We start from the raw sequence: 14,032 nt of genomic DNA on the forward strand, positions 1-14,032 counted from the left end.
TTAAAATAATAGATTTTTATTGAATATCCAAATTAAAAATTTTAAATAATAAGAGTGAGAAATAAAGATTCTAATTGATTCTTTTTGATATTATTGAAAATTAAAATTTATTTATCACTTATCAACCCTTCCATAGTAATTGTTATAATCGGCTCGCCATTTGGCTCGAAATTAAAAAACTTGACAAACAAATCGCCAGCTGCTAATTGAAATGGTATGTTGTCAGCCGAAAAAGAATAATCTCTCAATTCGTAATCACCCTGAAGAAATATTAATAAATTTAACAGAGAAGCAAATAAAAAATAATTCACCAGAACGACTTACCGCTTTTACTGGGCAGCTAAGGTGAAGCGTGTCTGGAGGGTATACATGGTCCAGCATACTTTGATCGGCTAAGCCAGCTTCCAAGCCGTCACATACCGACATTTCCATGGAAAGAACATGACGGCCATTCAATTCAGCAGCAAATCCAAACTATTTATCATAAAATTAATTATAATTGACTTCTATAAGTATGCTTATGAAATAACTTAACATTACCATCATATTCTCGGGATAATCTTTTTTAATTGGAAATAATAATGAAAATCTATCACCAGATTCGCTTATTTCAGCTGACCAATTCTCAAAGTACGGATTATCAGGCGTGTTGTTGATTGTCAAAGTATTAATTTTAAAATCTGGAGTTTTCTGTAATTGTTCAAGAGTTTTAATGAGACAAAATTTCATCAAGTTATTAAAAATTCAAATCTCAAACAATGCTTACGTCTGCGAATGTCAGAGTCACCAAAATGGCGGCTAGGAAGCTCCATAATTTAGCAGAAATCTTCATAGTAATTCCTTGGATGAATTACAGGTGAAAATTAAACTCTTCCAGCTGTATTTATTGAGCTGGATTTAATTTATCTAATAATTAATCACAAACTACTCTCATTGTGACACATGGTTGCTTTTTCTGCATCTTGCATGATTTGTAACCGTCAATTCAACCCTAATCAATCATAACAGGAAGTTTATTTTCTAAAAAAAATTCAATAGATTTCTATAGAATTATTTTTATAACTCAAATAATTTTTAAGGACGCAACAAACTGATTATAAAAAGAATTGATATCAATTTTGTAAAGTTACATAACCTTATTTTGAACAATGCGGATATTTTAGAAGTAAGCCTCAATTGCATTACAAGTATGTCTTGAAATTATGCAAAAAATTGCTATAAGAATATCGTAGTTTATAGAATTACATAGTGCACCGTCGGATCCAAACGAGATCCGGGCATTTTCATCATGACTCTGTGAATGAATTGAAGCTGAAAATTAAATCCGGTTCCATATTTATTGAATTAAATAATGCTTATCTAATAATCAATAAAAATGTTGATCCATCGTCACGCATTGCCGCTTTGTCCGAATCTTGCATGATTGATAGCGTGCAATTAATATCGTATTAATCAAACAGGACGTTAATTCTAAATAAAAATAAGAATAGGTTATATAATAACTTTTGTAACTAATATTATTTTTTCAAATGAAATTAATACTGATAAAATTTGTATCAGTTTCTTCACGACAGTTACATAACCTTAATTCGAACAATGGGATCTTTCTAGGGCGAATTTTTAATTCTGCTCATTAATATGCATCAAATGATTGTTTATAATCTTCAATCAGATTTTTTGAAAAAACAGGATACACATCCCATGAATAAATCAATACCATTTAATTACAGGTTAGAAATCTGATTTTCGAACAATGTATTTATAGAGGAACCTATAATTAAATATGCAAATAATAGATTAATCAAATTAATATAAATAGCCGCGAAAAAAATTATAATTCATGCCTTCAAAAGAAACACCGTAAAAATGGATCTCAAATACTTGGGAATTTTCGTCGCCATTTTGATGGTTGACTCATCAGCAGCTGAAGTAGATGTAAGTAATATTTATTGTAATAGTTATACAGCTTAAATAAATGATAGTTAGCCGAACTAAAAAGTATAAAATAATTTTCAATGAGCTTAAAATAAGATTAGAGTGATTAATAAATAAATTTATTTTATTTTAAAAAGCCGTGGGGTGCTTACTAATATCGACTGAAATTTTCAGCCAACAATAGCGATAAAATTTAAGAAACTCGAAGCAACTACTGTTGACAATCCATTCTTTGAAGAGTTAACAACTGAAATCTCCAAATCTGAGTTAGAAGGAACTGCGAAATTTGCAATTAAACAATCACTCACTCCAACGATGAAGGTGATTTATTAATATTATATCTGACATGTAAATTTCTAAGATTATTAATTTATTTTTTCAAATAGATATCATTAACTGCTGAACGTTTAGGACAACAAGTCGCAGAATTTGAAGATGATATTTGCGAATTGATGAAAAACGAAATTTACGGAAAAGAGTTGATCAAGTATGGATTGCCTAAGGATAAATTCCCAAAGGATTGTCCAGTAACACCGGTACGATCGCACGATTATTTTTAATTTTCTCAATAATTTTATTTATTTATATTTTCAGGGCGATTATGAGATAAGAGAATATCCGTTGCCAAAAGATAAATTTCCCACGGAAACACCACCTGGTGTTTATTTTATGAAAATGCTCATTGGTGAACCTGAACAAGATCCATTTGTTAGTATAGACATTATAATAGATATTGTTCATGAAGCGCCTAATGGTGTACCAGTTCCTGCATTACCATCTCCTAAATTGGGTTAATTTTGTATTGGATTATTTTCGTCTCCTCTTTTATGACAATGGATTTATATTAAATATTATTATATGTTTGTAGTAAGTAGAAATGCTTTATGTAGTATGAGTAGATAAATAAATAAGTAGTGCTGCAATTATTAGTTGTTAACATTGTTTACTACTTGAAAAAACAACCTGAACATAACCTATCTAGTAAAATTAAGGAGATCCACGCGTATTTGTAAATTCAATCTACGTAGCATAATAACTGATAAAAAAGTTAAAAAACAGTAGGTTTCCGGGGTATTTAATTTTTTTTCATCTCTTTTTAGCTAAAAATCGACTTAAAAAATAATTATTTAAGTTTTTATTGCATAAAATTGTTTTATAAAAGGCTAATTCATTAGAAATCATTAAAAAAAGAGATTGTCAAGAGTATTCGACAAAATGGCGGCTGCAATTCTCGCGCCACAAAATGGCGGCTAATACCAAGCGCGGCAAATTTAAAAATGTAGAGAATTTATTTTCAAAAGTTATTTAAGGAGATCCACGCAAAAATTTTTAAAACTTCCTGAAAAATTGTAAATTCTACGTAGCCTAATAATTAATAAAATTAAAAAACAGGTTTTGGGGATTTTAATTAAATAATTAGGGTGAATATTGTAATTCTTACATGAATGGAGATTCCACCAGCCGGTATTAGGTTAAGAATTTAATGCAATTAACGATTTTAAAAGAATTTTATTTTCATTGAATTTGATTGAAAAAATAATAAGCTTAATAATTATTTAAAGAGTAAATTTATCGGAAATTTCCTCAAAAATGTTATTAATTTTCAAAAATTAATTTTAAGATAACAAAAGTATTTCTACGTATAATTTTTTTATAGACATTCTTTACACTTATATAATCCATGCAATATTATTAATAATAAATTTTGTTATAAAAATCCATATTAAAAATTTTAAATAATAAGAGTGAGAAATAAAGATTCTAATTGATTCTTTTTGATATTATTGAAAATTAAAATTTATTTATCACTTATCAACCCTTCCATAGTAATTGTTATAATCGGCTCACCATTTGGCTCGAAATTAAAAAACTTGACAAACAAATCGCCAGCTGCTAATTGAAATGGTATGTTGTCAGCCGAAAAAGAATAATCTCTCAATTCGTAATCACCCTGAAGAAATATTAATAAATTTAACAGAGAAGCAAATAAAAAATAATTCACCAGAACGACTTACCGCTTTTACTGGGCAGCTAAGGTGAAGCGTGTCTGGAGGGTATACATGGTCCAGCATATTTTGATCGGCTAAGCCAGCTTCCAAGCCGTCACATACCGACATTTCCATGGAAAGAACTTGACGGCCATTCAATTCAACAGCAAATCCAAACTATTTATCATAAAATTAATTATAATTGACTTCTATAAGTATGCTTATGAAATAACTTAACATTACCATCATATTCTCGGGATAATCTTTTTTAATTGGAAATAATAATGAAAATCTGTCACCAGATTCGCTTATTTCAAATGACCAATTCCCAAAGTACGGATTATCAGGCGTGTTGTTGATTGTCAAAGTATTAATTTTAAAATCTGGAGTTTTCTGTAATTGTTCAAGAGTTTTAATGAGACAAAATTTCATCAAGTTATTAAAAATTCAAATCGCAAACAATGCTTACGTCTGCGAATGTCAGAGTCGCCAAAATGGCGGCTAGGAAGCTCCATAATTCACCAGAAATCTTCATAGTGATTCCTTGGATGAATTACGGGTGAAAATTAAACTCTTCCAGCTGTATTTATTGAGCTGGATTTAATTCATCTAGTAATTAATCACAAATTACTCTCATTGTGACACATTGTTGCTTTTTCTGCATCTTGCATGATTTGTAACCGTCAATTAACCCCTAATCAATCTTAACAGGAAGTCTATTTCTTACAAAAAATTCAATAGATTTCTATATAATTAGTTTTGTAACTCAAATAATTTTTGAGGACGCAACACATTAATTATAAGAAAAATTGATATCAATTTTGTGAAGTTACATAACCTTATTTCGAACAATCCCGAGTTTGGTTTGTACAATCGATTTCAATCCCGAATAACGGATGTTCTAAAAGTAAACAATAATTAAATTACTAGTATGTCTTAAATTAATTATTAATTACTATTCATCAGATTAATTCATATAATTACAAGATTTGCTGACAAAAAAAAGGATTCATGTTTTGTTTCACGAAATGCTGAAACTGATAATTGAGGTTAGAAATCAGATTTTGTAACAATAGTTACAAAGAGACTATTAATTAATTACAATTAAGTATACAGAGGTAGTAATTAATCATTAGATTAATAGATTACTGAACTGAATATAAGTACCGGCAAAAATTTTATTATTCACACTTTGAAATCATTTGTGAAAATGAGCCTTAAGTACTTCGGAATTTTAGTCGCCATTTTGGCGGTCGAGTCAGCTGTTGGACTAGATGTAAGTAATATTACAATTATATTTATTATGATAAATTGTAAGGATATATATAACTTGAAAAATAAATTATTTAAATATTTCAGCCAACAATACAAATAAAATATAAGAAACTCACCTCAAAAACTCCTGACAATCCTTACTTCAAAAATATGGTAACGGAAATCTCAGATTCAGGGGAGAAAGGAACTGCGAAATTTTCAATCAGTAAAACGTTACCTGACACAACCACGGTAATTTTTTACTTATTTATTTAATTTCAATGCCAAGGTAAAGAATAGCAAAAGTACATATTTAATAATGAAAATCGATACTATTTTATAATTCAATGAAATTTTGTAGGTTAAAGATAGAAAATATTGATGATACTAAAATTAACCGGCGTTAAAAAATTTTTGATTTTAAACTTCCCGCTAAGAAAATTGAAGATTTTCAAAAATCGGGAAGTTATTGTTTTCACCCCGTTTTGCAAAAATCGAGTTTTTATCAGATCTCGACGTTTGAAGGTCACAGGAAGCTTCCCTGACTATCCCCGCGAGGTTGTCACGGCGTCTGTATGTATGTGTGTGTGTGTGTGAAAGTATGTGAAAGTATGTGAAAGTATGTGAACCGCTTATAACTTTTGAACGGCTTGACCGATTTCATCGTGGTTGGTGCCATTCGAAAGGGCTTGACCAAACTTAGATTTTGAAAACTATTTGGACCGATTCAGATCAATAGATTTTGAGAAATCTTCAAAAAACTGAAAAAAAAAATTTTTTTCAAATGTGGTTTTTTTGGAATAACTTTTAAACGGCTTTATGGTTCAATTCCAAAAACTAATCAGCTCTTAACCTCAAAAAACCACGTCGATCGCCACCAGTCCGGTCAAAATCGGTTGATTCGTTCGAGAGATATCGTGAACGAAAGAAAACCGAAAAAAGTGTTTTTTCGGAATAACTCTAAAATTCCTAGCGTGATCAATTCAAAATTTAAGATTCTTTGTGAGGCTTAAAAAACTGCGTCGAATGCTTCTAACCGCGTAAAAATCGGTTTATTCATTCAAAAGTTATTGCGGTTTAAAAATTCGAAAAATAGTGTCTTATCAAATCTCTATCAGAATTTTGAGCTCGAAGAGCTCAAAAGCCTAGGAACGCAATCTCTTTGAGCTCGGAGAGCTCAAAATAAATTACAAATTGTATTTTTAAGCTCGAAGAGCTCAAAAACGTCATTGGTGCAATTTTAAGCTCCAAAGTATGGAATTAGCGGGAAGTTGCAGGGATGGCCTTCAGGGTCAACCGTTTTCCTAATTTTTTTTTTCATTTATTAAGGAGATCCAAGTACCCTCCTAGTGTAAAGAATGTCTATAAAAGAATAATACGTAGAAATATTTTTGTTATCTTAAAATTAATTTTTAAAAATTAATAACATTTTTAAGGAAATTTCCGATAAATTTACTCATTAAATAATTATTAACATTTAATTTACTAATAAAAAATCTAGCACTCTGAATTACCGGTATACACTTGATAACACAAAAAGAGTGTCCCTAACCTTCAAATTTATTTATGTTTACTGTCTAACTAAAATGACTAACATCTTCTAGCATTTAAAAAACCGCGGCTACTTATGCGCATGAGTAACTGCGCAAGCGGTGTTGCCAAGTCAAATACAAGACTTTAAAGAACGCAAGTTCCGAGTGATTTTTCATAAAAAATATAAAATATCTCCGTAATACGTTCGGAAAGCTACTTTTTTTATTGTTTTGATCGAAAGCTTATTATTTTTTCAATCAAATTCAATGAAAATAAAATTTTTTTTAAATCGTTAATTGCATTAAATTCTTAACCAAATGCCGGCTCGTAGAATCTCCATTCATGTAAAAATTACAAGATTCACCCTAATTATTTAATTAAATCCCCAAAACCTGTTTTTTAATTTTATTAATTATTAGGCTACGTAGAATTTACAATTTTTCAGGAAGTTTTAATAATTTTTGCGTGGATCTCCTTAAATAACTTTTTAAACTAAATTCTCTACATTTTTTAATTTGCCACGCTTGGAATTAGCCGCCATTTTGTGGCGCGAGAATCGCAGCCGCCATTTTGTCGAATACTCTTGACAATTTCTTTTTTTAATGATTTTTTATGAATTAGCCTTTTATAAAACAATTTCATGCAATAAAAACTTGAATAATTATTTTTTAAGTCGATTTTTAACTAACAAGCAATGAAAAAAAAAATAAATATCCCGGAAACCTACTGTTTTTTAATTTTTTTATTAATTATTAGGCTACATAGATTGAATTTACAAATTTTCAGGAAGTTTTAAAATTTTGACTACTTTGCCTGGGTCTCCTTAAATTAGAACTAAAAAATTGTAAAGTTTTATAAAAATGAATTTTTTTTATTATTCTTTTAATAAAAAAAATTCTAAAATTGTGATGTTATTTTGAATTTAGCGGCTAATCTATTGCCTAATAATTTTAATTTAACCTCTAAAATAAGTTTATATAATAAATTATTTATTTTTAAAATAGATATCAGTAACTGTTGAGCTTGAAGGTCAAGTAGTCGCAGATTTTGAAGATATGTTGAGTGAATTGATGAAGAACGAAGTTTACGGTAAAGATATGCTTAAGTATGGATTGCCTAAGGATAAGTTCCCTAAAGAGAGCCCAATCAGCCCAGTAAGATCGCATTCACATTATTAATTTTCTTCCAAATTAAAATTATTTATTTCTTCAGGGTGATTATGAAATAAGCAAATATCCGATTCCGAAGGATAAATTCCCTCCGGGCATGCCACCTGGTGACTATGAAGCAAAACTAGTTATCGGGGAACCCGACTTAGGTCCATGGGTGATAGTGGAAGCCGTAATTGAAATTTCTCATGATGTTCCTGGAGTACCAGTTCCTGGACTAGGACGTTGATTTAATTCCAGAATCTTTTCTACTCATCGGTTGCGACAATATGGCTAATTATTAAATGTTTCTTTTTTTTGTAGTGAGTAAAAGCGCTTCAGTAGATAAACAAAAAATAGTTCAACAGTTATCAATTGTTTTATTATTTACTCGGTAAAATCCAATTAATATACGCATTAATTATTTTAATTAGTAATTTTTTATAAATGACATAATTTTAAATTAGGTAATCGGAAAAAATTTTTAAGTTATGGGGCATTCCATAGAGACTGGTGGGACATTTGACTCTAGAATTCCATCAATTATATATAATTATAAGACTGAAACTTATACTATAGTAAAATTTATCTTATTATATAGAAGAATAACTAATTAACAACATCCCTTTGTCAAAAACCTCCATTACTTTTTAAGTTTCTTGTAATTATCGTTTGACTGAGCTTGACTGGTGGGACTAAGAACAAATCCTTCTCTCTTACTAAAGGTATACTTAAAGTCCAATTTCAGTTCGAGCACTAAACTAAAAAAAAATACTTCCCTCGAAAATACGAAACTTATCCTACAAACATTGAATATTATGAAGAATTAGACTGATTACCTACGTAGAAACAATTAAAAAAATTAGGAAAACGGTTGACCCTGAAGGCCATCCCTACAACTTCCCGCTAATTCCATACTTAGGCGCTTAAAATTGCACCAATGACGTTTTTGAGCTCTTCGAGCTCAAAAATACAATTTATGGGTTATTTTGAGCTCTCCGAGCTCAAAGAGATTGATTTCTTATGCTTTAAAGCTCTTCGAGCTCAAAAGTCTGATAGAGATATGATGACACTATTTTATGAATTTTTAAACCGCAATAACTTTTGAATGAATAAACCGATTTTTACGCGGTTAGAAGCATTCGACGCAGTTTTTTAAGCCTCACAAAGAATCTTAAATTTTGAATTGATCGCGCTAGGAATTTTGGAGTTATTCCGAAAAAACACTTTTTTCGGTTTTCTTTCGTTCACGATATCTCTCGAACGAATCAACCGATTTTGACCGGACTGGTGGCGATCGTGGTTTTTTGAGGTTAAGAGCTGATTAGTTTTTGGAATTGAACCTTTAAGCCGTTTAAAAGTTATTCCAAAAAAACCACATTTGAAAAATTTTTTTTTTTCAGTTTTTTGAAGATTTCTCAAAATCTATTGATCTAAATCGGTCCAAATAGTTTTCAAAATCTAAGTTTAGTCAAGCCCTTTCGAATGGCACCAACCGCGATGAAATCGGTCAAGCCGTTCAAAAGTTATAAGCGGTTCACATACTTTCACATACTTTCACATAGTTTTACACACACACACACACACACATACAGACACCGTGACAACCTCGCGGGGATAATCAGAGAAGCTTCCTGTGACCTTCAAACGTCGAGATCTGATGAAAACTCGGTTTTTGCAAAACGGGGAGAAAACAATAACTTCCCGATTTTTGAAAATCTTCGATTTTCTTAGCGGGAAGTTAAAAATTTGTTTTTATTGTGACTGGTGGGACAGGCATTTGTGACTGGTGGGACAAGTACTAAATGTCTACATCAAATTGCTTATTAAAAAGACTTTTATTTTATTTCAACCTTAGAAACATTATTGTTTATATATTTAACTATAAATAATTTAGGATAATTAAAAAAAAACTAATTAAAAAAGACAAATAAAGGATTTAGCATGCTGATAACACGATCTTGATAAACTTAGGTGTTAATTAATAACGAACATAAACAAAATTTGTTCTTAAAACTATAATAATAAATGTGTTAGTTAATAACAAACATTAAATGAATTTGTTGTTAAAGCTATTAAAACAACATTTGACCGAGATACAAGTTAGTACGGCTGATAAGTTACTAGGAGAGAAAAATCCATTTTCTTATTGATTAAACAAAATTTTCTTTACAAATTAGTAAAATATAGACTTTTAATAATAAAGTAGGACTAAATTAGAATGAATTAAAGAAATTTCAAAATTTTTGTTATTTTCCCATTACGCATGGAATGACCCATAATAATTTTTATTTAATTATAATTTTAATGATTTTTTCATAATTTGAAATTATTTATAAGTCAGCTGCCCTGTTGAGGTTAATGTTACCAAAGGTTCACTGTTAGGCTCAAACAAGGAGTATTTTACGATAAAATCCCCGGATGGTACTTCGAATGGTATATTTTCTGCAGTAAATTTGTAATCCCTTACTCCGTAATCACCCTAAAGAAATAAAAAACAATAATTAAGAGTTTAGTAGCACAGAAAGAAAAATTTCTTGACTGGAGAACAAAATTCTCCCTGGCGGATCTGAAATACCGTAGAATTACGGTATTATACGGTAAATATACGGTCGATAAACCGTAAAACACCGTAATGTACAGTAAAGAACGGTGAAAATACGGTATAGAACGGTAAAATTACGGTAGCGTACGGTGAAAATACGGTAGAATATATATATATATATATATACTTCTGAACTTTCTGCTCTACCGTATTGCAATGGTAACCTACCGTAAAATATACCTTATTTTAGCGATAAGTTACTGTACAATTACGGTACATTACCGTACAATTATGGTACTTTAGTGTAAAAAAAAAGTACTTTTTTTACCGGATAATTATAGTATTTTACTAACAATTACGGTATTTTACCGTACAATCACGGTATCTTACGGTACAATATCGGTAAATTACTGTACAATCACGGTACTTTGCCGTACAATCTCCGTAATTTACGGTGTCATACTGTATTACGGTAAATCACTGTACGTACCGTACTCTACCGTACCCTACCGTAAATTTGCCGTACATTACCGTACTCTACCGCATTTTGAATCCTTCAGGGCTTGGCTCAAGAAAATTTGTCGGGTGCCTGAAGGATGACCGAAGTTATGTGGGCCGAAGTTAAAATTTTTCTTTAAATTCTATTCTTGGTGGTAATTTTTTCTTAATTCAGATCATAAATACTTGATACAAAATTTTTATATTTGATCAAGATTTTCAGATACTTTAGGAAAGCAGCGCCACCTACTTCAGCTGAGAAAAAAATTTTCTCACCTTGAGAAAATTTTTCTCGAGAATATTTGATACCCATTTTATGTTATTTTACCGTGCAATTATACATATTGAATGAAAAAAAAATGATGAAATATTATTTGATCTTCCCAATTGACATTTTAATCAATAAAAATATTAATGAAAATTTACTTCTATCTTTATATTTAATTTTTTGGAGCAAGAGAGAAATTTTCTCAAGACAAGAAAGTTAACTTATATCAAGAACTAAATTTTTTGGAGCTCGAGGCTGAATTTTCTCAAAACAAGATTTTTTTGACTTAAATAAATTTTCTTGGATCAAGATACGCATTTCTTAAAGCAAGAGAATTCATTTTGTTGGAATAAGTGTAATTTCTTGTAAAAAAAATTTTTTTTTCGCTCAAGAAAATAATTAGAAAAAATATTTTCTTGGCTCAAGTGAACCTTTTATTGCTAAAAAAATACTTACCGCTTTTACTGGGCAGCTTCTGGGAAACTTATCCTTAGGGTATCCATGATCCAGTAAGTTTTTATCAGCCATTCCTTGTTCAAAGCTTTCACATAACCCGATTTCAAAGAAGAATACTTGGTCACCATTTATATCGGCGAAAATTCTAAACTATAAATTAACTAAATGATTTATTGATTACAAATGATTTTAACTATTGTTAAAAAATTTTGGATTACCATCAAATTGTCGGGAAGATCTGCTTTTAATGGAGATTTTATGGAAATTACATCACCCGCTTCGCTTACTTCAGTAGACCAATTCTCGAAGTAAAGATTACCAGGCTGTAATTCTGCTGTAAAATTTGTATACTTGACAACTGGAATTTTCTGCAATTCAAAAATTTTTAATCAATAAGAAATTTTATTTTAAATTATTATTTAAACTCACATTTCCTATTACCGCTCCAAAGAGCGTGATCAAAAATACGGATAAAGTATTAGAGATTTTCATCATGACTCTGTGAATGAATTGAAGCTGAAAATAAAATTCCGGTTGTACTTATTGAATTAAATTATGCTTATCTGATAATCAATAAAAATGTAAATCCATCGTCACGCATTGTCGCTTTTTCCGAATCTTGCACGATTGATAGCGTGCAATTAATATCTTATTAATCAAACAGGATGTTAATTCTAAATAAAAATAAGAATAGGTTATATAATAACTTTTGTAATTAATATTATTTTTTCAAATGTAATTAATACTGATAAAATTTGTATCAGTTCCTTCACGACAGTTACATAACCTTAATTCGAACAATGGGATCTTTTTAGGGCGAATTTTTAATTCTGCTCATTAATATGCATCAAATGATTGTTTATAATCTTCAATCAGATTTTTTTAAAAAACAGGATACACATCCCATGAATAAATCAATACCATTTAATTACAGGTTAGAAATCTGATTTTCGAACAATGTATTTATAGAGGAACCTATAATTAAATATGCAAATAATAGATTAATCAAATTAATATAAATAGCCGCGAAAAAAATTATAATTCATGCCTTCAAAAAAAACACCGTAAAAATGGATCTCAAATACTTGGGAATTTTCGTCGCCATTTTGATGGTTGACTCATCAGCAGCTGAAGTAGATTTAAGTAATATTTATTGTAATAATTATACAGCTTAAATAAATGATAGTTAGCCGAACTAAAAAGTATAAAATAATTTTCAATGAGCTTAAAATAAGATTAGAGTGATTAATAAATAAATTTATTAATTTATTAATTTTTTAAATAGGTATCATTACTATTGAATTGAAAGGAGAAACAATCGCAGATTATGAAGATTTTGTACGCATATTTATTGTATATCTGCGGCACTATTGCAGCAAAAAACCGGAAAAGAAGATCCCTACTTTCTATTACCGGCAAAATACCAAAAATATGCTGCTTTACTACTATTTTTTAATAGCTTAAAATTTTTTTTATTATATTATAAATTATCATGAATAATTTTTAAGAGGTTTATAAATTAATTTCTCTATTTTTATTATTATTATTATCATTTTTTTTAGTCTAGACCGGGATTCGAACCCGGATCATTTAGTTACGTGTCGAAGGCTCTACCAGTTGAGCTATCAGAGACACTATCCGTATCTATTTACTCAGTCACCTAATAAGACCCACCGAGTAATAAACACCACCGTCCATCTTACGGTAGAAAGCATTATATCTTTAATTATGTCAGTATAAACACGGCAAAATTGCAGTATATCTTTGGTATTTTTATCATAGAAATACGATTTTATTATTGTAAAATTATAGTAATATTATAGTAAATACATAGATTTTTTACGGTAAAATTTCTAGAGTTTTACGGTAATTTTATCGTCCCGAGAAAAAATGTTTCTATATAATTATATATAATTGTATATAATCATATATGATTATATATGGAATCACATATATAATTATATACAATTATATATTTATTTATTTATTCATTAATAATATATGCCAAGGCACAGGCCGAATGGCAAGGTATTTAATACAATGTAATTTGTGATGACTGTATTGTAAGATATAAATATAAATATAAATAAATAGTATAAAATATAGATAGTATAGTGTAGTAACAATAATGCATAGATTATATATAAATTTTTAAGTTATAACATCATATAATGGTTTAGATTTAAGATTTGCAATTTGTTTAATATTAAATTAAGATTTAAGTAATACAATTACTAAACAATTGTTAATTTTACAATTTTTACAATTTTTACAATTTTTAGAAGTCAGTAGAGATTAGATATATATATATTAGATTAATTATATATGATCATACATAATTATATATAATCATACATGATTATATATGGAATTGTATATGAGGTTATATATAATCATATATAATTAT

General features: G+C 29.2%; 4 protein-coding genes and 1 long non-coding RNA gene across 8 annotated transcripts; 3 read left to right on the forward strand and 2 right to left on the reverse strand.

Annotated features, from left to right (window-relative positions):
* Positions 1-32: 32 nt before the first annotated feature.
* On the reverse strand, positions 33-4,572 carry LOC123267114. Of its 3 annotated transcripts, none has more exons than XM_044731631.1 (4): positions 4,393-4,572; positions 541-690; positions 325-474; positions 33-260 (listed from the first exon to the last, which is right to left on the reverse strand). In XM_044731631.1, exons 1-4 carry the CDS (start codon positions 4,456-4,458, stop codon positions 108-110), a joined length of 519 nt encoding a protein of 172 aa, XP_044587566.1. In that variant the 5' UTR covers positions 4,459-4,572; the 3' UTR covers positions 33-107. The 3 variants fall into 3 exon arrangements, with proteins under 3 accessions (XP_044587566.1, XP_044587565.1, XP_044587564.1); XM_044731630.1 differs by lacking the exon at positions 4,393-4,572 and adding an exon at positions 767-935; XM_044731629.1 differs by lacking the exons at positions 33-260; positions 325-474; positions 541-690 and adding exons at positions 3,619-3,886; positions 3,951-4,100; positions 4,167-4,316 and having other exon boundaries at positions 4,393-4,536.
* On the forward strand, positions 1,497-2,861 carry LOC123267112. 2 transcript variants are annotated; one of them, XM_044731625.1, is made up of 5 exons: positions 1,497-1,653; positions 1,731-1,935; positions 2,110-2,256; positions 2,322-2,471; positions 2,530-2,861. In XM_044731625.1, the coding sequence occupies exons 2-5, from the start codon at positions 1,867-1,869 to the stop codon at positions 2,728-2,730; spliced, it is 567 nt and encodes a 188-aa protein (XP_044587560.1). In that variant the 5' UTR covers positions 1,497-1,653; positions 1,731-1,866; the 3' UTR covers positions 2,731-2,861. The 2 variants fall into 2 exon arrangements, with proteins under 2 accessions (XP_044587560.1, XP_044587559.1); XM_044731624.1 differs by having other exon boundaries at positions 1,497-1,935.
* Positions 4,573-5,075: 503 nt separating the features above from the next.
* Positions 5,076-8,140, forward strand: LOC123267113. Its single transcript, XM_044731626.1, has 4 exons — positions 5,076-5,199; positions 5,283-5,429; positions 7,715-7,864; positions 7,923-8,140. Exons 1-4 carry the CDS (start codon positions 5,134-5,136, stop codon positions 8,106-8,108), a joined length of 549 nt encoding a protein of 182 aa, XP_044587561.1. The 5' UTR covers positions 5,076-5,133; the 3' UTR covers positions 8,109-8,140.
* Positions 8,141-10,121: 1,981 nt separating this feature from the next.
* LOC123266801 lies at positions 10,122-12,140 on the reverse strand. Its single transcript, XM_044731217.1, has 4 exons — positions 12,055-12,140; positions 11,844-11,993; positions 11,626-11,775; positions 10,122-10,340 (listed from the first exon to the last, which is right to left on the reverse strand). Exons 1-4 carry the CDS (start codon positions 12,118-12,120, stop codon positions 10,188-10,190), a joined length of 519 nt encoding a protein of 172 aa, XP_044587152.1. The 5' UTR covers positions 12,121-12,140; the 3' UTR covers positions 10,122-10,187.
* Positions 12,141-12,293: 153 nt separating this feature from the next.
* LOC123266802 lies at positions 12,294-12,652 on the forward strand. The gene is made up of 2 exons (XR_006509863.1): positions 12,294-12,482; positions 12,560-12,652. It is a non-coding gene; the product is annotated as an uncharacterized LOC123266802 (long non-coding RNA).
* The last annotated feature ends 1,380 nt before the right edge of the window (positions 12,653-14,032 follow it).

This window comes from Cotesia glomerata, linkage group LG6, assembly GCF_020080835.1.
Source record: "Cotesia glomerata isolate CgM1 linkage group LG6, MPM_Cglom_v2.3, whole genome shotgun sequence".
NCBI classification, from domain to species: Eukaryota; Metazoa; Arthropoda; class Insecta; order Hymenoptera; family Braconidae; genus Cotesia; species Cotesia glomerata.